At 43.8% G+C, this 24,594-nt stretch overlaps 1 protein-coding gene across 1 annotated transcript; it reads right to left on the bottom strand.

The window, feature by feature from the left end:
* Positions 1 to 10,322: 10,322 nt before the first annotated feature.
* Positions 10,323 to 22,974, bottom strand: LOC117550049 (bcl-2-modifying factor-like). Its single transcript, XM_034222333.1, has 4 exons — positions 22,729 to 22,974; positions 20,269 to 20,465; positions 19,442 to 19,644; positions 10,323 to 14,510 (listed from the first exon to the last, which is right to left on the bottom strand). The coding sequence occupies exons 2-4, from the start codon at positions 20,438 to 20,440 to the stop codon at positions 14,394 to 14,396; spliced, it is 492 nt and encodes a 163-aa protein (XP_034078224.1). The 5' UTR covers positions 20,441 to 20,465; positions 22,729 to 22,974; the 3' UTR covers positions 10,323 to 14,393.
* Between the last annotated feature and the right edge of the window lie 1,620 nt (positions 22,975 to 24,594).

The raw sequence follows: 24,594 nt of genomic DNA, 5'->3' as shown, positions 1-24,594 counted from the left end.
TGCTGTCCAGACTCTCACTCGACAATTATCATGAGAAGCGATTGTTTGCAATGAAACATCACAGTAACAACAAAGGCATATGTTTATTTTGTTTGTCTGGCAGTGCTAGGACGATCACTGCCAAGTTGAATTGCCATGGGACAAAAAAAGAGATAGAGAGACATACTTAAAGAGACAGAGTGAGACCGATTGCCCGCTCCCTCTTGCTGTATATATGCGATAAGTACAAGAGTTCAAGATCGTATCTGGATAGTTTTTGTCTTGTGTTGCTAACCGCGCGACGCCACTCTGCGAACCAGCGCTGGTTTTGGGGTGACTGACCACGATGCGTAGATCATAAAACCTCTGCAGTACAGAACGGTTCAGCCTGAGTTCATGGAGGTAGTCCGAAAGAAAGCAAGACAGAAAGAAAGAGCAAAAAGGGGGGGGGGTAGGCAGCATCGAGCCAGCAGCAGTGCACCGAACTCTGCAGACGCCTGTTCCCTCCAACTCTGCTGCACACTGCTCTGTTTTCAGTCATGGAGCCAAAAACGAAGTACTTTATATTAACTACATCATGAAACAAGAATACTTTTTTTAATTGCCCCTAATGAATCACCAGATTTACCGGTCCACATTATATTTGTTTTCGGCACCTCGGCATCTAAACATCTTAAAGCAAAGAAAAAACAAAGGTCCCCATTGGACCAATAAGTATAAATGGCTCCCATGTGACCACAGGCCGAGTCCCATTTCGTTCCGTCCTCTGTTTGTTTTCCCCAGCATTGTAATTAACCCCTCCCCAACTCCTAAAAAGCCCAAACTACCCAGAGGTAAACAAACCCAAAAAGAAAACCGGGACCCTGACTCAGACCCATAAAAACAAGACACAAGAGAATAGAAGAGGGAGGGGGGGGCTCATAAGGCAGGGCAGGAGGGGAGAGTTTTGGGCATTCAGTGCATCTGTGTATGTGTGTGTGTGTGTGTGTGTGTGTGTGTGTGTGTGTGTGTGTGTGTGTGTGTGTGTGTGTGTGTGTGTGGTGTGTGTGTGTGTGTGTGTGGTAATTGCCTTTACCCCCTTCCTCTGGCTCTGACCCTGGCCCCGTGCCAGCAACAGTCACAGTCTAATTACTGAAATCTGTGTGCCAGCTAAAGGCATTGTAGGAGTCAGTGTTGTCTGGGGGCCCATGAGAGCAGTCACCATTCATGCAGGGGTGTCCTGTATTTACTGAGGTGGAACGGCCTTTACAAGAAATCTGTTTTTCCAGGGAGCAACGTGTTTGAGAGAGTCGATTGAGGCCGGCCCGCTAAATGATACAGTGTGACCGTGTGACAATGTATTGAATAAGGCAACCAGCCTTAATGGGACCGACTGCGGCTCCACATTGTCATAGTTGGACGGAAAGTTGCCGTAGCTACTTCCAAAAGTAGTCGCTAAAAGAAAAACTGTTTCCTCAGGCGAACTCAAGTCATAGAGATGTACCTTTCACACCTGTAGCATACAACAGGAGATTGTCCGTGTCAGCTGCGTTCTCACTTATAGGAGAAATACTTGGTTATTGCGTTGGATAGAGCATGCAGGAGATTTTCATGACGGGGTGGGATTACACAGTTGCCACATAGTGGGTTCTTAATTTGAGCATATACAACCAAGTTTCTCGCCATTCCCTGAATTAGTCTCACGATTTTGGCGTCGACCCTGACTGAAATAATTCCAAAACCACGTCCTCTCTCCAATTAGAACTTTGTGTTGAAATTCTCCTTTGAATAAGCATTCTTCTTCACCTTTCAGATGTTTGTTTTCTTCTGGCTTTAGACCCATTTGCTTGCTGTGAATTTTCTGCAAAATATACACTAAATCTGACATTAAAACTCTGTACCTGGGTAAAGTCAGTTTGATGTCCGAATGACTTTGACGTTTTCATATAAGCTCCTCTGGGTAATGTCTACATAATATCAGTGTTGCAGTGCATATCTGAAAGGGGCTAACAATAGTGTTGCTTTCATGCTGATTTAGTTATTGCTTCAATGTAGAATCTCCATTGCACCATCTTTGCATTTCATTACAAACTCTCTCTGCTTGTTATAAATATTCACCATGTCCATTATTGCATCTGTTTTTTCACCTTTACCATTGAAACGTGAGAGCCGATGTAATTCTTTCCCAGTGTGAAATCCCTCCGCTGGTTTCCAGATTAGAGCAGTGCTGGATGTTGGAGCCCGGCAGGGAGGGACCAGCTACAGCTTAGATTCCCCAGCATCGTCTCTATCACACCTCTGACTGGATGTATTAAGCCTAATGCTGTTAATCTGCTTGATTTCCAGTGTAAACCCATTAGGGGACATGCTGGAGGTAAGATAACAACAGGGGGAGGTGATACACAACTCTCTCTGTTTTCCAGTAAAAGCCAACTTCAGTGCGATTATCCGGCACGCTGTGATCTTGTCAAAAGCAGACAACTGTCATAGATCAGGGTGTGCAGAAAACAATGGTGTAAGTCCTCTTGTTATCACCAACGCTGGAGACTAGCAGTTATTTACATCTGTGTTATCTATCCAAATCACGCTTGATTGCTGTTTTCCCCAGGAAACCTTGAAAACACTATCAGGAGGCCTACTCATCTGCAAAACAACCTTGATTTATATAAACATTCGCAGGGAGAAGGGAGGGGACTCGTGGTTCTGCAGACACACTGCAATTGTAACAAGCTGGCAGCTCCATGCATGTCAAACCCAAACTATCAGCCATGTTATACTGCTCAATAGGATGTATAACATAGTGTGCCGGTGGCTTTCGGAGTGGTCAGGCAACAGTTGAGAGCCCCTGCCTGCTTTTCGCCCGGTGTGGTGAGTTTCAGTGGCCGCCTTCTGTCTGCTGCGACCACGAGGCTCACCACCGTCTCGCTTTGGCGTCGCAGCCGTTCGGTAGGCAGGGCTCATCCTCACCACACCTCACCGCACTACAACACAAGCGCACATATGAAACCCTCACACCCCTCACAAGTCTGCAGCTTGTTCTGTCTGCCTGATGTCGCAGCGTGGATAGGAGCGTTATACCCACCACAATGACACTTTTGCATGCTTGTTGTACGGGTTTCACATCATCTTCAGTTGGCAATACTGCAGTTGTTGTTTTGTTTTAGTAAATTATGTGTGGTGTCAGGTTTGAACAGCTCTCTCCAAACAAAAAGGTCACTGCTGTAAAGCTGTAATAAAGTCTAATATGAGTAGACAATGTCAAAAGGTCAAGTCCAAGGTATCACATGTAGTTAGCATGTGGTGGTTCACAGCTCTATGGAGTGAACTACCAAGGAACTAATGTCTCTTGAGGCCATAATAGTATTTGTAGGTGAACTTTTGTGAAAAAAACAGCATTAGAATACAAGCGGTGAGCTATTTTCATCATCAGTTTAACTGTCGGGCTGTACTTGACAAATGTTGCACACGACTGCACATTATACCGCTGTTTTGTTTTCCTGCCCACCCTCATCTCTGTCTGCATTTGAAATTCATTCAACTGTCTTGGAAGAGAATTATTCATGATCAAATCTGTAGTTGGAATGGCTTGTCTTGTTTTTGCTTTGCTGCGCTCCCCTGATGGAGATCTGCAGGGACCGCCTGTCAGAATCACCGTTTCTTTATCTGCCATTGTGCCAAAACACCAGCTTCAAAAAGTTGGCTGTTTTTGAAAAACAGGAATATAATTACCGCTTCATTACAGATATTATAATAATCCCCGCACAAAATACCCACTGTCCCATTTCCCCAAAGTTATTAGTGGATTTCTGTGTATATGTTGTTTTTGTTTATCTAAAACAGGGTTTTCATGTCCTCCCGTAGTGGGATGGAGGTGACCGAAGGTTAATGATGAGAAGCCAAAAACAAAGACAATGGGAGTGGGTTGTGTTCTTCGAGCTTCGGTCCCAGGTGATTTCCCATTTCAGGTTTCAAACACTGTCTTTGAGAAATATGGGTTCAAGAGTTTACCCACTGTCGTCTGGGAAATCGTTTTAGCCAATCAGCGAGCAGGGATAACGACAGTTGGCTGAGACGGCATTGTGTGAAGAGACGAGATGAACTGGTTGGTCAAAGTCTGGACACTTCTCTCTCAGGGACAATTAAGCACAGAAAGTGATACAAAATAGACAAAGAATGGAAGATTTAAGAATGTTTTTTTTCTCAAAGATATTGGCTATTTGGATGAATAACGTGCTGCTATATCCCAGGGACTCAAACATTTGGTAAAAGTATTATCTAAAGAATAATGTTCTTAAAGTTTTGAGGTGATCGCAAAGACTGGGGTCGGACTGGGAGGAGAGAAGCCAATCTAAGACTTTGTTTATTGCCATCCAAACTTGGCTTGGCCAGCCGGTCCTGTGGCTCATGCAATTGTTTGAGATGAGCTGGCAGCCGGCCAAACCTGGAGTAAATCAGCACTGTCAGTCAGCAACAACAGTCAGCAAGACAAGGAGGGGGGAGGTCATGTATGTAGGGATGGAGGGGGGAAGGTTTGTGTGTATGTGTATGTGATAGTCATTCAGATAGCGAGAGGGTGCATGAAAATAGGACCAATAAGAGAGAAAAAGAGTAGTAGAGAAGTGGGGGATGGGAGGCTAGAGGGAAAAAAAGTCAGAGAAAGAAAAGGAGGGCGAGAGGGAGGGAGCGCCTGGTGCTCTGTTGTGAAACATGAGCTTGGAAAAACTGCTCCGAGTTTAACACTCAACCCAATGTTTTTGCAGTTGTTACTGTTTGGAAGAGGCCCATTGCGTGAGCAGACACACGCACCGAAACCTACTCGAAACACACACATACAATTGTCCCGGAGCCCCACCCCTGGTGCGCTGGTTGTTTTTGTTCCTCAGCCTCATCCCTCTCTCCACACTCCTGTTATCAAGGTGAGGTGTGCTAACAAGACAGACCGCCCGCCTGACGTCTCTGGCACCCCGCCAACCTGCTTGGTGAAACAAACAAAAACGCACACACTGAACGGGGCTCGGTTCTTTAGCTCGGAGGCTTTTTGCATCCCTTTATCCGTGCTGCTGCTTGCAATGACAGTACATCTGGAAACTGGGCATGAGGCGAGCTCTCATTACTGCCCACCACAGGCCGTGCCAGCGCAAGGAGCTCCTCGTGTGTCCTCAGGAAACCACAGTGACTGCTTATTTTTATCTTGCTACAGGAACCTTTTTCCTGCCAATTAGCTCCCAACAATGACCCCGCTTGTTTATGTACTGTCTATTGAGTGACATCCCCCATCATAATTAGGCCAGGCTTGTGTCTTCCTCAGCTAGATGCCGAGTGAATGGATTTTCACACGTGGGGAGAGACAGCTGCCCGCTGTGTGCAGGCCTTACAGGGTGTATCTTTTAATTGGGTCCAAATGGTGGTGGAAAAGTATGAATATTTGTTGGGAAATGTAGAGCTGGGGGGGAACAATAGCCAGCACGAGACAGAGAGAGGACAAGTTCAGCAGGTTCATGTGCTGTGCTCGGAGGATTTTTAAATCCCTCCCCTTGACCACAGGATACTGCTAGTGTTTGTGAGTCAGAGATTTGAGCTCTGTGCATGTGTGTGTGTCACAGCTGTGAGGCCGGGAGTGACTGCTGCTCAACAAAGCCCTGCGCTCTGCTGGGTTGCTCTTGGTAAACAAAGGGAACTCACAGTGCTGTGTAGTGATTGCCCAACCTCTCCTGACAGAGAAAGTAAAGAAAAGAGCCGGGCGAGCGCAGCGGCTTAAAGGAGAAGTGAGGAACGGAGAGTTTTAAAAGGGAGAAAACAACTTAGTTGCAAACCAGGGCTGTGTTTCAGACTATCAGCTACAAAGTGTTAACAGATCAATTTCTGCCTGCTCTCCTACCAGCTGGGATAGGGTGGCGTAGAGCAGGCTGGAGGAGGGAGGGGGGGTCTTTGCCAGAGGAGGTCAGCTGTGTTCAGTCACAGCAGAGAGAGCGGGGGGGGGGAGAGGGGGTTGCTGAGTTGCTGCACCCAGAGCATGCCCAGCTGAACCCCGATCCCCCCCGCTCCCCCTGCACCGCGACATGCAACACTGTTGGCTTAGCCGCTTATTCCCATGACAACTGCCCGCCTGAGCACCAGATGTGTGCAGAGGGGAGAAGAAGAATGGAAAGTGTTCAAATATATCCGAGGCTGTGGCGTTCCTTCACCCTGACTGACACAAGTAGTGGTTAAGTTTGGTGTCAAATGACTTCTACTCATGTATAGACCATCTGCCAAATGCCCTATTAAGAGTAGTCATGACGTTGACATGAAGATGAAGATGAAGTAATAGCAGCTAATTCATAGTAGAGTTGTCTGCCTTCAGTATTTATGTGCTGTCAGTATTGAAAGAGCAAGGTTAGGGGTGTTTTAGGCTGTTGAAGGAGCATGGGTGGTGGGGGGGAGGGGGCTCAAACATGGCAGATACCATCTTCATTGTTCAACTTAGTAATAGTCCTCGATACATTCACCTGTGTGTGTTTTCCAAGAAAACTTTCCTGGAAGCAAACCTGTCCTGTCAGGTATCATCCAGTTTAATTTGGTTTGACACAATGGGGGATATGTGAGTCTTACAGAAATATGGATGTTATTGAACAAAGAGCAATGTTGGAGGGTCGGACTGAATAGAAGCGGCAAGTGAGAGCTTCTCGCAGGATTTTGAGGTTTGGTCTTAATTCATAAAAACATATCAGATAAGTTAATATATTTTTCTTCCAGACCTTGTAGCTGAAACAAAAGTGCAAATACTATAACCATGAAACCAACAGACTGGAGTACACAGCCATGCTATGTGAGCTGTGAGAACCAAACCAGCAGGGCTGTACTTGGTCACTGCTTTGAGCTAAATGCTAACATGAGCATGCTCACAGTGTCATAATGAAGATAAGTCCAATGAATGCTCACCTAGTCCTCCCTCTTAGGTTAGTATGTAAGCATGCACATCTCTGAGAACTAACTGAACACAAAGTAGCATCTCAGGATGATGGGAATGTTATTAGCTTTTTCTGGTGAAAACCTTAAGTATTTGACAAATTACATTTGACCGCGAGCAGAAGACAGTCAACATTATCACAATTCTATCTGAGGGGGATATACATGTCTCTGCTCAATGTTAATGCAATCCATCCAACTGCTGTGGTGATATTTCACTAGAGCAAAACTATAAACTTGTTTGTGATGCTAGAAAGGAAAGTCAACTTGTCATTCTTATTTTAGACAACATTAATATGCATCCCACCTGTTATAAAGACTCAGGAACAAGATTCCTTATTGATGTAATTTTCTTTACAGCCTTTTCTAAAATAAGTCACTACCTCCTTTATGTAATTTTAGACTCATTCAAATTAACTAGACTCCCTTTTCTCAAATCCTGCCTACATTAAACCGGACAAAGGGTGCGCTCACAGGTGATAATGCAGTAATTGCCTGTGTGTGCTGGACTGAGAAGCTACATGAAGTGGTCTCAGGGCCAGGGGGGGGGGGGGGGGGGATATGCGGCTGTTGCCTTGAAGCAGGTGCTGAGGAGCCTGTCAACGCTAATACAACTTTATTCTCTCTCACGCAGCTACTTTATTCACTTGGTGACACGACACACCACTTTAGCTCAGAACAAGAGGGACAAATTGAAGCTGTGGTTGAATGCATCACACTCTGTGACTTTACTTCAAGCAGAAACTCCTCTTCAGCTTGCTCAGGGAGCCGGGCGGGGTAGGAGTTAACGGCGTAGGCTGCACTGTTTTCATTGGCTTTGCAGACATAAACAAGAGCCGTACTTGTGCGCGACCCCTGGGCCTGACCCCAGAGATAGACGCTCCTCTAATGGGTGTCTCTTTCAGCAGGCGGCCTGGCCAGGGGAACAGAGGAGCCATTGTTTGGCCCAGGGAGAGCCGATGCTCTCCCCATTAAAGTGCTGAGCATAGAGGAGGGGACCGTATGAGCTGGAAGGCCGAGGTAAACAGCAGAGGAGACAGGAGACATCCTTGGCACACAGGCTTTAAATTAGGATAATATCACAAAAAAGCAATCCCCTCTGCAGAGATGACTCCCAAGTCTCTGTAATCACATGATCTTTATATGTTATGACAGTTGTATAAATAGCAGTGTTAATTAGCTCCTAATAAGCCTAGAAATTCTAACATTTAAAACACAAAATAACACCAGCTAAGGATGTGAGCGCAGAATAGTTTTTGTCCTGACCCAGAAAGCGACGCAACTTCTGGTCCAGGCTCTCGTCATCTCACGCCTAGACTACTGCAACTCCCTCCTGGCTGGTCTACCTGCATGTGCCATCCGACCTCTGCAGCTCATCCAGAATGCAGCGGCTCGTCTGGTCTTCAACCTTCCTAAATTTTCCCACACCACTCCGCTCCTCCGCTCCCTTCACTGGCTTCCGGTAACTGCTAGAATCCACTTCAAGACACTGGTACTTGCTTACCATGCTGCGAATGGATCTGGCCCTTCGTACATCCAGGACATGATTAAACCGTACACCCCAGCACGTGCACTACGCTCTGCATCAGCCAAACGACTTGCTGCACTAGCACTGCGAGGGGGACCCAAGTTCCCATCAGCAAAAACACGTGGGTTTGCTATCCTGGCTCCAAAATGGTGGAATGAGCTCTCCATTGACATCAGGACAGCAGATAGCTTACACACCTTCCGGCGCAGACTAAAAACTCATCTATTTCGACTCCACTTCGAGCGATAGAATTATTAACAAAGCACTTATATACTAATAAAGGACTGGCTTATCTAAAGCCAGTTGATTAGCACTTGAAATGTTTTGGCTCTATGAAGCCTGATGTACTTATATGATTTTGTTTTCTTCTAGTTTGTATCTTCTTGGTCGAATGTACTTATTGTAAGTCGCTTTGGATAAAAGTGTCAGCTAAATGCAATGTAATGTAATCCCATGAGACTTAAGTTATGTTGTTATTTTTGTTTTAAACCACATCCTCCAACACACTCGTTCATAGTGTTTCATAGTGTGCATGTGTTTGCGTCCAGGGGCCACAGACATGGTTATTATTTTTGCTGAAAGTGGCAGAACAGGTGAGTCAGGTGCCTGCAAAGTGTGAAACCTTACCTGGCGTGGATGACAATAGACGTGCCACGCGTCAGCCCCGAGGGGAGTGGCTGTAAGATGTCTGGTCTAGTGAATAAAAGAGCAACAATTTGGCATTGTTAGTAAGCATGGTGTAACATTTCTATTGGACAGATATTAAAAAATGCATCATGCTAAATTATTTGAATGTTTGTCAGTGAGAAGACTGCACTTTTGCTCTCCACACAAGCCAGCAATAAGCACTAAACTTTCATGTTTATACGTGTCAAGAGTAATCAATCACTGAACTGCCTTGGGGGCATCCATGCTGCAGTGTAACTAATCTGCAGGCTCAGCAGCATTGGGCCTTAACCTTTGAGGAGCACAGTAGTGCAGCATGAGGTAAGTCCACTCATTTGCTCTATAGGGCTCCTTCAGTTGTCATGCAACACTTGCTTCTGTATGTGTGCAGACTATAGAGAGGATTGGAAGCCCCGGTGCTCGCACTAAATTAATGACCTAACAGCAGGGGGGATGTGATGGCCACAGTCCCTGTCAAACGCCTGGCCAGCTTTAAATGCCAGGCCAGCCTCAGACACATGTCTAATCCATCAGTGGCTTACTTTCACAACACATCTCTTCAAAACAAAGGCTTAATCGCTTAACAGCATTTCATTTTCTTCTGCAGTTCTTTTGTGTCCAATAGTTGGAGCATACAATCAATATGTGAAATCTCGTGAAGTCTCGCTCTAAGGTCTCGCAAGATAACTCTTCTAAATATTCAGCAGATAAAACTAATCTTAGCTTTTTGTACTCAAATACAATTACATCTCACAACATCTCTCTACAACGCGTATTCACGTTTTCACCATGCGGTCTCGCAGTGATCTTCCGGCAACAAATGATCTGTCGCGAGATTTCAGATACTTCTCATAGAGCGAGACTTGGTTAGGCATAATAACAGGAAAAACGGTTAAAGCAAAAAGTTAAACAAATCAAGTGTTTTTATTTATTTGTATTAATAAAATAACACTTTAAGTAGTGTCATTTTATTAATATTGCCAGTCACTTAGTTGGTAAACATAAGCTAAGCCTGTCTGTTTGAACTGCTAGATTTACATTGCATCATGTTATGCAAAAGCACCGTTCTTGCTCAATAATGGGCATATGTCAATAATTTCTGGCCCCCTTTCGTCAAAAAATCATGGGGAAAAAAAGGAAAATACATGTGTTTATTGTCTTATGAAGAGCATAGGTCCAAGGGAGTGTGTTTCTGCAACAACAAAAAACTTGATTCAACGTCACACCTTCAATACAATTTTATTGAAAAAAAGTACCAATAAACAACAAGAAATCCAGAAAAAGATTTGTAGAGCAAAGCTCCATATGTACAGCATATTGCACTACATAACAAATTGTCCTTACTTCCATAACATATCAACAAACCAAAAAAAAAATATAAACACAAAAATGAGTGCACAGTAGAGTCTCGAAAACACACAGTCAATGTTTACAAAAATGCTACATTTTCGCTGGGTCTCATTTTCTTGGTATACAGAGAATGTGTGATAATCAAGACTTTGTTGAAACTGAGCAGTTAAAGGCATATTCCAGGGTTTTTAGAAATACATGTACACTTTATCTGTTTTTCAAAGAAGGGCAAACATTTCAAAGCTCATGAGCCAAGTAAACCACAACCATGAATTATGTTGGTTTACTTGGTTTTGTTTATACACCACGATGAGATGTGCAAGGAATGTTGCAAGTTCATTTTTATATAAAAAAATGCCCTTGATCTCATGGACTTCAAAAAGGATACTACCATGTCCTTGTTTAAAAAAATCATTTCACAAGCGATGAATTGCATTGTAAAAGCATACCCTTTTTCTTAAGAAAATACATTTTAAAAAGTTAAGAAAGACCATGAAAAAGAAATGTTATTGTTAAAAAAATGTAAAATCAAAACCTTCCTCAAAAACTTCAATTTCATATAAAGTGGACTACAAAATTCAAGACACTGACGGTTTCCATAAAATACATGTCCCACTCTAGGGATTCTCCACACTCACGTATAATGTGATGAGTGCAGCTTGGGAACCTCATCTAACAAAAACATACAGGGCACCACGGTGGCTTGTTTCCCTTTCCAATAAATCAAACAGACCTTCAATCGGAGCCTACTTCGTCAATGCACAGATATATACGTCTGACACATGGCAAGATAAGCCCAACGGAACAATCCAGAGTATATTCTATACATTAACACACTACAGATAAGGGACCCATGGGACCTACAGAAACAAAGTACTTTCCAGTGCATGTTGATTACAACACAATAATCAAGAGTTGAACACATAAACAAACGCCCTGTGGCTTAATATGAAGGCAACCTTTTTCTGGGTGTTGGAAGCATTTCTAATGGCATGTGTGTCATGAGCATCAGGTGGATGGGTATTAACTCTTTAATTACAAAGTAACGGTCATATTCTGTTGAAAACTCTAATTGCTCCTTTTCTGAACCACATTTGATGTATCTACGTATTAAGACTGGTAAATCAGGTAGTGGAAGGTAATAAAACAGGTCTGAATTGGTACGGCCCTTCCCTGGAAAATCCCAACCTTTTGCGTAAAATACTCCACCCAAAAATCTTTTTTTAAGAGTATCAAACACCTTTCCTGTAGGCTTGAAAGGTGATGTTTTCTTCTTCATAAAGATCAGCAGCTGATGTCATGAGGAATTAAAGTTGGTTAGAATGTATTCCAATGATGGCAACAGTTACACTCTGGATATATGGATGAACAATGGTCCTATTGAAAGCTGTGAAGCTCTGACAGAAGAGGTGCATTATGGTAGGTATAATAGTGATGTGCGAACATGCCATTATTGAAATCCATTGTAACCAACTTAAGTTCTGACTGACCAAGGCTATTGTTCTTCATAAAAGCGATAAACTTCAAACTTCTTAGAGCCTACATGAGGTGAGCAATACTAAACAAAATAAAATAAGGTTGAGTGTCACATGCAAGCCAACCTGCTCTGCACAGTCAAACAACTGAGGCGTATACAAGTCCAAGACTGAAACAAAAACAAAAACAAAAAAAGAATTGCACACACAGGTGTATACAGTAGAAATGGGCAAATATACAAAATAAATAAAATGGAAAACCAAATAAATTACAAATGAACTGATGAATATTAGCCAAGTAATAAGGAGCAGCACAAAGAGGAAGTCAGGAGCTCGTGGTGGGACGGGGCACTGCAGGACTGGCTCAGCGTTCAGGATCCGCAGGAAACTATAACCACAACCACACTCAGTGCACCTCACGCGCTGCTACTACTACATGCTCAGCAGCCCCCGAGACCACCAGACAGCAAGTCTGCCTCACACTCCTTAGTCAAACTGTACCTTAATATGTGTGTGCTGAGAAATTGGCCAATTTTACAACTGAAACGAAAATTAAAAGGACTTGACGATACCTTGAGGGGTTTTATGGTAAATAAATGGATGAAAAAACTGCTCTTTTTCTAACCATGTGACAGACTCTCAAGTTCTGTCCCTGAGACATCTTTAGGAGAATGAGAGGAAACCCTAATTATGCAGTGATACACTTGACACATTTGAAGGAGCAAGTAACTACAGACCCCTGATATGTACTGCTCCTTGGGTCCAAAAGATGGCCTGGGTTCAGTAATGTAGAATATAACAAACAGCATCTTTAACAGTGTCTTTAAACATATTCATATTTCAACAATAATTACAGTCTTTTTCACGTGTGTGTTTGTGTCTGATGAGTGGCTAAACATGTCTGGATCTGAGCACCAAAGACAAAACAAGAGCACCCAATATCACAGAGTATAAAATGATGCAAAACCCCATAAAAAGTAGCCTGAGACGATCTGTTTCACAGATTGATTATGCAGTATGGTTTGGTCTTCAGAACACACACAGGCTGTGAAAAACAAACCAGGACAGAAACATGTCAATGGAATTGCGAGGCTCTAAGGTAACTCTACTGTAGTCTGAAACACTTCAGTGTGAAATATCCAAAATCCAATCCAGATCCCAGACTGTGTTCAGTCCGGTCTCAACATTGATTATTAGTCTTGGACATAAAGAGTGAATACATCTGAAATGTTGTGGCAAGAAAAAAACAGTCATAACTGAAAACCTTCGTACAGGACAGAGGTTACCGTGGTAACAACTGTACTCTTGAAGGGTGTACGTTGTCTAGTGCAAAAACAGTGGATCCAGAGCTCCACTTCAAGGGCATGGAGGTCTGAAAACAATCACATGAACAGAACACACAGAAAACACAGGGAGAACTCCAAAGTGAGGGAACAACTGAGGGAAGCGTGCTTGATGACATTTCAATTAAAAGAACTATGGCAGACTTGGCCAAATGTTTCTATATACTTAAGGTAAAAAACACTTTGCTGGTATGAAAGCAAAACAACTTAACTCTAATGTTATAATGTAGTGCACATGGGCTACTCCTGTTTGCAAAAGTCAGCACACATCAAACTACATTTCTTTTCATGGTTATTTTTTAATATGCTCCCTCAGCATACATACACATTAAAGATTACAGCTAACTGCTTTTTTAGAATTTGTTTCCAGTGTCAATAATCCTAATTGCTAATATCAATATTAACTGTTGAGTGCTGGTGTGGCACCAGGCTTGTTTAGGCAGTCGCTGATGTTCAAACTCCACCCTGATGATCAAGAACATATATTTAGATTACAAGGTGTGCAAACTTCTCATGAGCAGAAAAGTTGTTCCCGATACTTGAAATGAAATTGAGGGTGAAACGTAGTAATTACATACTGCAGCACATGGAGTGAGAAACCAAGAAATCAACACAAAGAAATAAAGAAAGATAAATGTTCCATTGAGGTGAGGTGCAAAATGCTTTGTTCTGAGAAGTTGCCTCTTTGGAAATTAGTTAAATCAACGTGTCTGGTCACCTGGGACATGTCAGCAGATTCAACCCCCTTCATTCCCTAACCATCTCATCCCACCTCATCTCTACATGTATCAATACTCATTCTGGCAGAAGACATTGAATAAGGCATTCCCAGGGTCGGTGGAGGTCATTTAAGATGGATACATGTTGAAGTGCAAACAATTGAACAAGAACTATACAAAACCACTACACCACACGTATACCAAAATATGAACATTGTCCTGTAGCGGAAATCTCGGAGTGTCATGGCATCTTCTTGGAAAGAAAAAAACCTTGTATAAAAGTTGGTTGTCTCCGTCCCGCGGTGACCCTTTGTCTCCTTTCTTTTCCCCCCGCCAAAAACAGACCCGTGTTAGATTTGACAGTGCCATTCGGAGTCCAGTTCCTCTGAGAGATGGGGAGACCCTCTCACCTCCGTGCTGCTCCCCCTCCTCCAGCAACGAGCCCCCTGTCGAACAGAAGGCTGAGCAGAGCTGCGGCCAGACGCCACCACCTCCGCCCCTGGTTCCTTTGGTTTCGATGATACTGAAGCGACAAATGGAGACGAAACAAAGTTAGTGCCCTGGATTGGAACTCAAAAACAAAACAGTCACGCGTTTGCAGAGTGAGTTTTACTATGTGTGCTGATTGACAGTGAACACAGCGAAAAGGGTCAACTGAGAAGAGGTTAAGTCAAAACTAGACACCGGAGCGACGCTGATATTTTCACAACAGTCTGCTCCTGTCCCCAACAATACTTCGGAGAGAGGCCTCCCTCCTTAAACAATCCGAGCCTCCCAACAGACATTCCAAACCAGGAACACATTCATCATTTGTTCTAATCTTCCTGGCGGAGACCTGGCCGCGCAGGAGGAGACTCTCTTTGCGAGCCAATTGGATTGTGAGCGATTAGGGGGATAATGTTATCTCTGTCATTGAGAAGTTGAGATAAGATAATTGCACTGAATAGGATTAGGGGGCCCTTGATGAGAGGCAGGGGGCTCTCTGGAAAACACGTATCTGCACGAGTGAGGTACAGTAGCTCATCTGTGGACAAAAGGCAGACTCCACCACGCCTGATAATGCTGCTGCTTTCACTGCTTTTTCATTATCATGGGAACACGTTTATTCCCTTTCAAAAAGAGAATTAAAGGTACTTTACAAAAATAAGTGAATTTTAAAAACATAGACATGTTAAAATAGAGTTAACAACAAAGTAACCCACCAACAGTCTTCTTCAGGGTGTAACCTTCAGCATACAACTTCTACTCAGCCCTATATAAACATGAATAAACAGTGCTTATGTTTTAAGATTTCACATTGATATAGCTGTTTGAATAATGGGGGGGGAAAGGAGACATTTTGCCAGGAGTGCATATGGCCTTTTTCCTCTTTAAAACGGTGTGTTCTTCCAAAAAGAGCACCGTTGCTACAATCATCTGAGCTTTTTTGGTATTGTTTACGAATGCCAGAATTATTAGATGTGCCGTATTGACATGCCGGTTAAGGTGGTGCCCAAACATTGACCTAGTTAGCAGCCAAGAACCGCCACTGTGATAGGCCCTGGGTTTCCTGTGGGGAGCATTGCAGGGTGTTGCATAAGCTTCACCAGGTTCCAACCAGCATGTGTGTATGTTACTACTCACTTATTCTTACTTGATCTAAAGGAAAATCAAGGGGTAAAAAAGAAAACAAATCATGGAAAGGGTTGCTATGAGTAGTGATACAACCAGTTCTCTGTTGTGTGACATATTGAGTGCTTGCCTGGGGATATTTTGAGAAGGACCTGATAATGTGGGCTTCATATAAATATAGACAATATGTATTATATGTGTTGGCAGTGAGTCAGAATGGCTGAACTCGGAAGTATTTTGCATTCTACCTAAATAACATGACTAAAACTCTGGGATCCGAAAGGCAGAATGACAGCACATAATATCTGAAATATGATTTATACTTTTAATATAAAGCAAAGGCTTGCAGGAGATATAGGGTGGATTGTCACGGTGCAAAGCTTGTGTGTATCCAACAAGCTACATGACAAGCAACTCCTCTTTACAAACAGAACATCTTGTGACCTTCTGCCCTCCACTCTATCAGGCTGAGAGAGACAAAGGAGAGAGAGAGAGAGGAACAGAAAGAAGGAGAGAAAAAGAGAAAAAGAGAAAAAGAGGTGTGCAGAGGGCCTGTCACAACTTTAGTCATGAGTCACGCCACCAACTGTCAAAAGGAGAAACGGGCTCTAAATTTAGCCAGCGATAGGGGCAGAGTGTAGCCAGATGCTCGGTGTCGTCACGCCGACAGCAGCCTGATGTTCCTTATCTGTGTCCCATGCGGCCGTCTGTCCAGCCAGCTGCTCAGAAGCTCTGCCTTATCTCTTGAGCAAACAGGCCAGGCTCAGTAGCAAGACACTCTGGATTTGTCACATCAGGGAGGAGACAGGGAGGCAAGGGAAAACACCAACAAAGAGCAGCGGTGCTGGATGATAAATGGACATCGCTGTGAACAAACATCAGCGTGCAATAATGACTGAAAAGTAAATATCCAAAGCTGGCTTCATGTGTTTTTATTTCCAGTGCAACTCCACTCCTCCCCCCCCCCCCCCTGTACAAGTGCTGAAAGGAGAGAGTGCTGTGCCCTCATTGGAACAGTAAAGAGATAAAGCTGCAAACATTGCATGCAGACACACACACACACACACGGGCGATATTCAACCCTTCGTTCAACACCTCCTATCGAAAGCACCAGGAGTCGTCTCTCTTAAAAAAACATGGGGTTGAAACCCAACTCTGCTCCTTGCCCTGTGCAGGCTGGAGCCGCCTTCCTGCCATTGTGACACTCATTATTGCCTTGTCTCAAATGGCGGGGCCGGCTAATGTCAGCCATCCTCTGGGGACCCCCGCGTCCCCTCAAGCCCTCTCTGACAGAGGAGCAATTTATCTGTCAGCATCCACCAGCACTCCGTCGCTACCTAATCCCTCCTTTCGCCAGGGGCCTCGGGCTCCCATGGAGAACGCTCACAGCCATGCTGCTCTCAGATCCATCACGATGATGGCAGGCAGAGGCACTTGGATGGGACAAGTGTCTGCACTGAAACCACTGCAATCACCTACTGACAGGAGCACTGAGGCCTGACACACAGTTACTCTGTTATTGAGTGAGGGGTTTTCTTACTGACTGTGTGATGGGAAGATCTGAGACAGTACAATGCAGAAAAACAAGTATGGGTGTATTCGTGCAAGAGCATTTACAGGAGCCAATTCAATGAACAGAAATGTCAATTAAAGAGACTGATATGGAATCACACATCCCTTTCACTGTCTATATATTTGACTTTTTAGATCTGTTTTGAGATGTTATATTCTATGTTTGGGTTTGTTTCTACTCTTTTTCATGTTCACACCATGTGCAAGGCCTTGTTTTAACATGCTGCTGTGACAAAAACATTTCCGAAATTAAGATCAACAAAGTCGATCTTATCTTATCCAAAACCGCACACCAGCGTCTGGGTTTTTAAATCCTCCTTCAGCATAAAACAGCCACACAGAGACTTAAAGTGTCAACACACTGCTCTCTATGTAAGTTAGCAATTGTCACAAAAATATGACTCTCTTAATCACACTATATTGGCGTTTGTGTCACACGCTGCTTCAGGAAATGATTTCACTCTGACTGTCCTCTCCGCCGTTTACTCAACAAGCAAAAGGAGTTGCTACCACTTCCTCATCGCCTGACCCGGGCCCGTCGCCGCTGTGCGTCAGTAGGTACCGACTGCACACACACATCGCAGCAACCCGGGTGTCTGACTGTCTGGATGTCTGTGTGCATTTGCCAGTGTCACAATACATGAGTCATGCTGAGCTCTAGGGGTGTATAAATAACTTGATAAGCGCATGAGAAAATCTGAAACTGTCTCGCACTATGAAGAAAACAAATATCTTGCGTGCCGGGTCGGGAGGTTTCAAGACAACTGAAGATTGTTGCTTCTTCACTTCACTATCATATACATGCATCAATATGGAGCCCCCCCCCCCCCCCCCCTATAGCTGAGAGGACCTCTCTCATCCCCCCGGGGGCTTACGCGCAGAGCTTCGGGTTTCAACATGTTTACCTTCTCGCGCCACTTCTGCTTTCTCCTGCACGAAGTGTGGATGAATGTGCACGTGTAAATAACTGCGTGCCAGACTCTGTGCACTTGCGCAACAGGAGACTCAGCAGAAACTCTCCTGAAGGTTTGTTTATATTGTTGATCTTACAGCCAACGATACAACAGTGTGTCACGGTTGTACAACGCTCCCACATTTGTGCAGCAGACACGGACAGTGTCACCCTGACCACACCACCATGTGTTGTTCCAGGCCAGGCATCCTCCATGCCACTTGCCTCTGCAGCACACAGAGGAAACAGGGGGAAAGGAGAGAGAAAGAGAAATAAACAGGAAGAGGAGGCAGGGGGAGGGCCGGCCCGGGGTTAGGGAGATGGGGGAAGGGTTGTCCATAGCAATGTTTTTGGCTTGAGGGAAGGGAGGGGGTGAAGTCTGTAGGTCTGGCATGTGTGCAGCCACTCCAAAACAAATATGTGGCAAACACAATAAAAGAGAGCAAACTTTTGTCCCAACATAAATCCTTAAGACACACACACACACACACACACACACACACACACACACACACACACACACACACACACACACACACACACCCACACACACACACACACATACATAACCACGTCTAGTTTGATGGCAGTAGTTATTCTTAATCGGCACTTTTGTAGATCCAGTGGAAGACCCATATGCTACTGATTTATTGAGCCATAATCAAAACACAACATAGCATTATCTTTACTTTTCAGTTTACAACTGAGGCCCAGCTGTCTCCAGTCCACAATAAACAAATCACTTTTAACTGAGCGCACAGCTCCTCATAAGGGGGCAACTCACTCCAAAACATTGTGAAGATAAAGAAAAGTCTCTCCTTCACCTTCAAATAAGTTCATGTGCAGTATTTTGTTTCTAAAGAAGCTCATGTAACTAATGAAATGTTCCTATTGCATGAAGAATAAAAACGATTTACTGCTGCTATGTTGTAAAGGTGAGGAACTGAGAAGTGTTCATTGTATATGTATCATATGGTTATTAGGATAAGGGGTTGATGTTATTATAGCATATCCTCCTGGCTTTACTGCATTGTATTAGGTCAGCTCAGCTCGAGAGTCAACATAATAGAAACAACTATTTGTTTGCATGCTGCCAATCACAGGTTACAATCTATTAAACACTTTAAAAACTGTCAGGAATATTTACAAGATCTATAAATCAGGATAGCCAGAGGTAACACTTGTTGAAGTGTACTAAAGGGAGATTCTGTCACTGCTCGGGGTATTATTGACCAGCTGCACTTGTTTACTGCGAACTAGAGGCCGGAGCAGTCTGTCTGGAGTTTGTACAGTCAGCAGGATGCACATTTCCTCCTCACCAGTTGAAGGTGTTCCCGGTGAAACTGGTCTCCTATCAGCTGGAGTTTCTGGCCAATAACGGCCTCCACGCTGCGGGCCACAGGCTGCTGCCGGGGGAGCTGCTCCATGCCGTTTGGTTCCCCTTCACTCTCCTGTCTCCTCGCTTCCTGATCCCCAACGAGCTCAAAGCGTGCCGGGAAGTGCAATCGAAAACCCGCGTTGCCTGTTGAGTGTCAAGGCTGAGACTTATTAGTTTGTCAACAACCATTTAGAAATATATAAGTGCAGCAATGACACGTTCATTTGTTTTTCTACCTTCATTTGGTCTATCACAATGATGCTAGTATTGCTGAACATGTCAGATTGCTCGGCTTTAACCACAACTGTGTGTTTTTAGTTATCAACACTGAGTCATTTAAGTGTTTCACAAGTCACTCAAACACAACATGACACAGATTTGAGGTCAGTCAGTCACTATAGAGTTACTCTGGAATGATTTCTGTTATATGGCGCCAATGTAACTTTGCTGTCAGTGATAATCAGTTCCCTGTGCAGTTGCTGCGTGCACAGGTAAGCACTTCTGTCACTTCCTGTCACATCACACTGCCTGTCTGGCGCCCTTTGAATAGCAAAGCAGCTGGGTACACTCCATTCAGACTATAAAAGCAACTGTGATCACGACTATCAGGCGCCAGGGGTGAGATTACTGCAGCAGCATTATGTGTTACCCACTCTTGACTGTAAGTCTCACGTCATAGTTTCGAGCAGCAGTTTTACAACACTGGTTATCACGCACACGACTATGTTCCCTTATCTCTTTTGAAATACGGTGTGTTGTCAGCCTCACCGTAGAAGAGTGGTCTGGGCTCCTCTGCGACGCCACAGGGCAGCATGCCGTTGTCGGGTGCCAGCGCAGGGCCAGGTGTCTGTGTGCCGCGCTCTTCACACTTTATCTCCCTGAATGTGGTGCGCCAGCAGTGGGGGTCCTGCTCAAACACATCATCCTCCTCATCGTCCATACGGGGGCACTTGAAGATCAGCAGCCTAGAAAGTAACAAGACAAAGGAGAAAAGTTTACAGCTGAATGTAGAACAGCGAGTTCATAAATCAGTCCCTTCACTAATGATGGTAACCTTGGACGAGTCTGCATTAGGCCTGATGAGATGATCTCAGACACATTCATTATCCCTCGCAAGCATTCGTTATGATTATAGACAACCTGTCTGGTTTATAATGAGTGCCCTCAAATCAATAAAACCACACTGAACAAGCTGTGGGAGAGAAAAAAAGCACAAGATCCGCCTTCACTTGTGGCAAAGAGCTCAGTGCTTATTTAGACAAATGGCTCTGTTCTTCTCGTGATGAAACCACACGATTCACTGCGGTTAGGCGACTCGGTTGAGCCACATTTACATAAATGGGAGTTTGGCTGAGTGAGTTAAAGGAGAGGTAGAATCTTTAATGTGTGCTAAGCTGCCCTGTGGACAGTAGGGATGAGTATTGGCAAGGGAATATGAAATGCATTATGATACAGGGGTTAAAATACAATATATTACAATAAAAAGCAATAGTGTAAGCACGGAAATAAGTTGAGGTGAAAATGAACACATAAGTAAAAAATCTAAGTTTAAAACAAGTTTTGAATTTGCATTGATTTACACACATACTTACAATGTCCAATATCATAGCTTTACTTGTCCTGCAATACGAGCCGCTGTGTGCCACAATCTACTCATATCTCATTATATCAATACTCAAGTGTATGCATATGTAACACCTCTAGCTGACAGCAGCCTGGCTTCTTTAATAACAGTCTCATGATTACAACCAGGATTAGAGGTAGTTTATTATATTTCAAAGCAAACAATTGCAGGTAGCAGAGCTCAGTGCCTGTAATAATATCAGAAATGTACACAATGTGTAAACTTGATTACATAATACACATGATTGTAAATCCTTAAGGACAACTCTACCAGAGGGAAGCAAGGAGCACTTGGGAATCTCTCCAGTGTCAATGAAGCACTGAATTCAACCCTGAATCTTAATAGGAGGTCAGAGAGTTGTCAAAATATGGATGAAATTCAAGTTGCCTCAACAGTTAACCCCCAAGTCACAATGGAGTTGTAATACAGGGTTAGACTACTACCACACTTCCAAATTAGGGTCCACAGCAAAAGGGTAATGACAGTCTGTAAGGAAAACCCGAAGCCACTCTCCCTACCCTGGTCTGTCAGCTCGCCAGCTCGTCTGAGAAGGAGTTCTCATTTCTGCACCCAACATAAGCAGATTGGCCAGTCTCGAGCATGCCCAGACCTCACGATATACTGTGCGATCACAATAAACCCTGTGTGTAAAACCACTTAATGCTTTGTTTTGACAAACATAGAGTAAGAACATGGGAGGCTCATATGGAAAAAAAGACTTAATCTGAATTTGCAGATCCCCAGGATAGCTCTCTGCAGCGCTCCACTGTCCGGGCAGTGAGCCGTGTTTGTGTCAGACAGTAGCTCCCCCTGCTGCAGACTGCACCACCCGAACAAAAGGGAAGGAGGGAGCGTGGGGGTGAGGCAGCTCTGTTGACACAGTTTCTACCCACTGGCTTCATAAGCCTCACATCACACCATTTTCTATTATGTGTTACATTATGCACAACGACCTTAAATAACACGAGCTCATCAAGCGGTGTTGGAGTCTCGCGATACTTTTTAATCCCCCCAAAAATAATTGGTTATACACCAGATAACCATATCAATAAGAATTATAAACATACATTAAATCAGATAGTAAAACAGAGTGGGATGATTTAAAATAAAGAGAGAAAATTGGGAAATAAATGTTTAGATTGGGCTACATAGCGTGCATTTACATTATGTAATAACACGTTTACACGCGTGCATGGTTTTAATCTATGGCGAAAACGGCTGTCATTACATTTTAATACAGACTGAAACACGACAGAGAAACATTCGCCGCAAAAAACAGAGCTGCAGTCTGAAGCCCATTCACCGACACAGCTCTGTAAACCGGGAAAGCCGGTAAAATTCAAATCTTTGTTGTTTGACAGACAGGCTTAGTTACACTTAAAACGGTCTCTAACCTGGCAGCGTTGACATTTCGATACAATAAGTATCTCAACGCTGTCGAAACAAGTGTTTTGCAACTGTTTGAACGACAACAGCGACACGTTGTTTGTTGCTTCCTCCAAGGACGCGGATGTTATTAAACGTTAAAACTCGTGCCGACAAGCTGCTGTAAAGTGCGTAGCCTACCGAAGAAAGACACTTAAATATGTTTTTGAGGAACTTACCACAGATAGGGGCTTCGTTGATAAGGTTGTCTATTACAGAGAAAAAGGGGCAACGAGTTCAATATCCTGGCAAGTCAAGCGAGTTTAGTCCGTATCAGCTCCACGACTACTTCCATTCTGTGAGGGAAAATGCAGCGAGCCGATATCATTTCGCCGACCTCAGCTCCACACTGACTCCGCCGCCGGGGCGTGGTGCAGAAAGTAAGTAAATAAAACCTCCTTGAAACGCGAGTGTTTCTGTCCTCCCGACTGTATGCACCTCGGAGGAGGCGGAGCCAGCCCCTTTAAAGGTAATTTACATCCAGACCCTGTAACCAATCGTCTTGTTTGTTGTTGTCCCGCCTTCTCCAGCGCGTATTCAGACACGTGGACGGGAAATTCCCCGTAGCACGAGACCGCTTTCGCTACTACTGTGCGTGCTCATCTGTTCTGTTAAGATCTCACATGGCAAGGACATTAAAGAGAAACTATAAAGGTCCACACATTTTTCTACAATGTGTTAATAGGTCATCTAATACCTTAATGTCGTCCATATTTATCTGCACCTTAGAGTTTAAAATGTATGTGTACATCTGTAAACAATGCCGAATAAGGAAAGCAGACAGCATTGATTCAGAATCAGTGTATAGCACACACGTTAGAGATAACGGATTATTTTGAGTGTGCTTGTATATATGTATACGGTTGTAAACAATAATCTATCTAGCCTATCTATCTATCTATCTATCTATCTATCTATCTATCTATCTATCTATCTATCTATCTATCCATCTCTCCATCTGTCCATTTATCTATCCATCTGGCTGTTCCCGTTCATTTTACAAACTTGTTTTTCCCATATTACCACAACATGAATAAGTTAACATTTAACTTTAAATTTCACAATCAACACCATTTGTGCAATGTGATTTTGACCTAGATCCTTCTGGAAGTGGCCTAGATCTCGATCAGTATAATTAGGCACCTGTAGAGGACACAGAAGTGTGTGTTTGCTGTTTGTGTCAAAACACTATAAGTCATATACCAGTCAACATGTTTTAGATCTTAAAACAGTCATTATGGCAGGCTTGATGTCCACCCATTACCCCGAATTACCCCAAATATTCCAACATTCATTATGTGATTCACAATCAGCTCATAGCTTATCAGTTAACCATGTCCACAGTGAGCTGATGCAGGTGCTGGTGACCTGCCCCCTCCCCTCACTGATCAATAAACCCTCTGACAGCTGGAGCTGACTCCCTGCATTCACTCACAGAGCATCACCCTGCCCCCACCCACCCTTTCTTTCTCTCTCCCTCAGCTGTGATCATGTCCCATCGCTGCGCTGCGTGAGAAGTCACGGCTCCCTGACTCCTCTGTCCTGCCTGAATTGGAAAGATCTCTGGGTTCGGACTCTGTCCCACCTGCGGCCCCTCCAAAGAGGTGGGGATTGGTTTCCTTGCTCACTGTGATATTGGAAACATGATCACTTCTTGCATGGCTGACCACTGTAAACAACAAAAGATGTGAGAGCATTAGTTGTAGCTTCCTTTTGTGTTCAAGACAAATAAAAGACCCCTCTCTACTTAAGACGCTGTGAAGAAAACACCTGTAATTACTTAAGAGAAAGTCAGAATCCTTTTAAGGACAGGATGTCGCTATATAGACACAGTATAGCGACAGCAGGAAACAAACGATGTCGCTGAGAGGCTGAGGCCGGGCCTGTTTGCTATTGTATGACACGCTACAAAAAGTACTTGCTGAGATCAAAACTCTGTTCAATAATAATGTAGTTTAATGAAAACTGGGATGATCAACTTATTTTCCTTAGACATAGACATTGTTATAATACTCAAAGCAATCCTTACACTTGCGGTCAACAAA

The sequence above is a fragment of the Gymnodraco acuticeps genome, unplaced genomic scaffold (genome assembly GCF_902827175.1).
Source record: "Gymnodraco acuticeps unplaced genomic scaffold, fGymAcu1.1, whole genome shotgun sequence".
Lineage (NCBI taxonomy): Eukaryota > Metazoa > Chordata > Actinopteri > Perciformes > Bathydraconidae > Gymnodraco > Gymnodraco acuticeps.
Note: the sequence above shows the minus strand (reverse complement) of the source record. Positions and strands in the feature narration are given on the sequence as shown.

What these genes read in the sequence shown, in the direction of transcription:
- LOC117550049 (XM_034222333.1), bottom strand. Translation starts at nt 20,440, where the DNA reads ATGGACGATGAGGAGGATGATGTGTTTGAGCAGGACCCCCACTGCTGG. An exon ending in GCCCAGACCACTCTTCTACG is followed by an intron (nt 19,645 to 20,268) that starts GTGAGGCTGACA and finishes GACACTCAACAG; the next exon opens with GCAACGCGGGTTTTCGATTG. An exon ending in ACCGGGAACACCTTCAACTG is followed by an intron (nt 14,511 to 19,441) that starts GTGAGGAGGAAA and finishes TTGTCGCTTCAG; the next exon opens with TATCATCGAAACCAAAGGAA.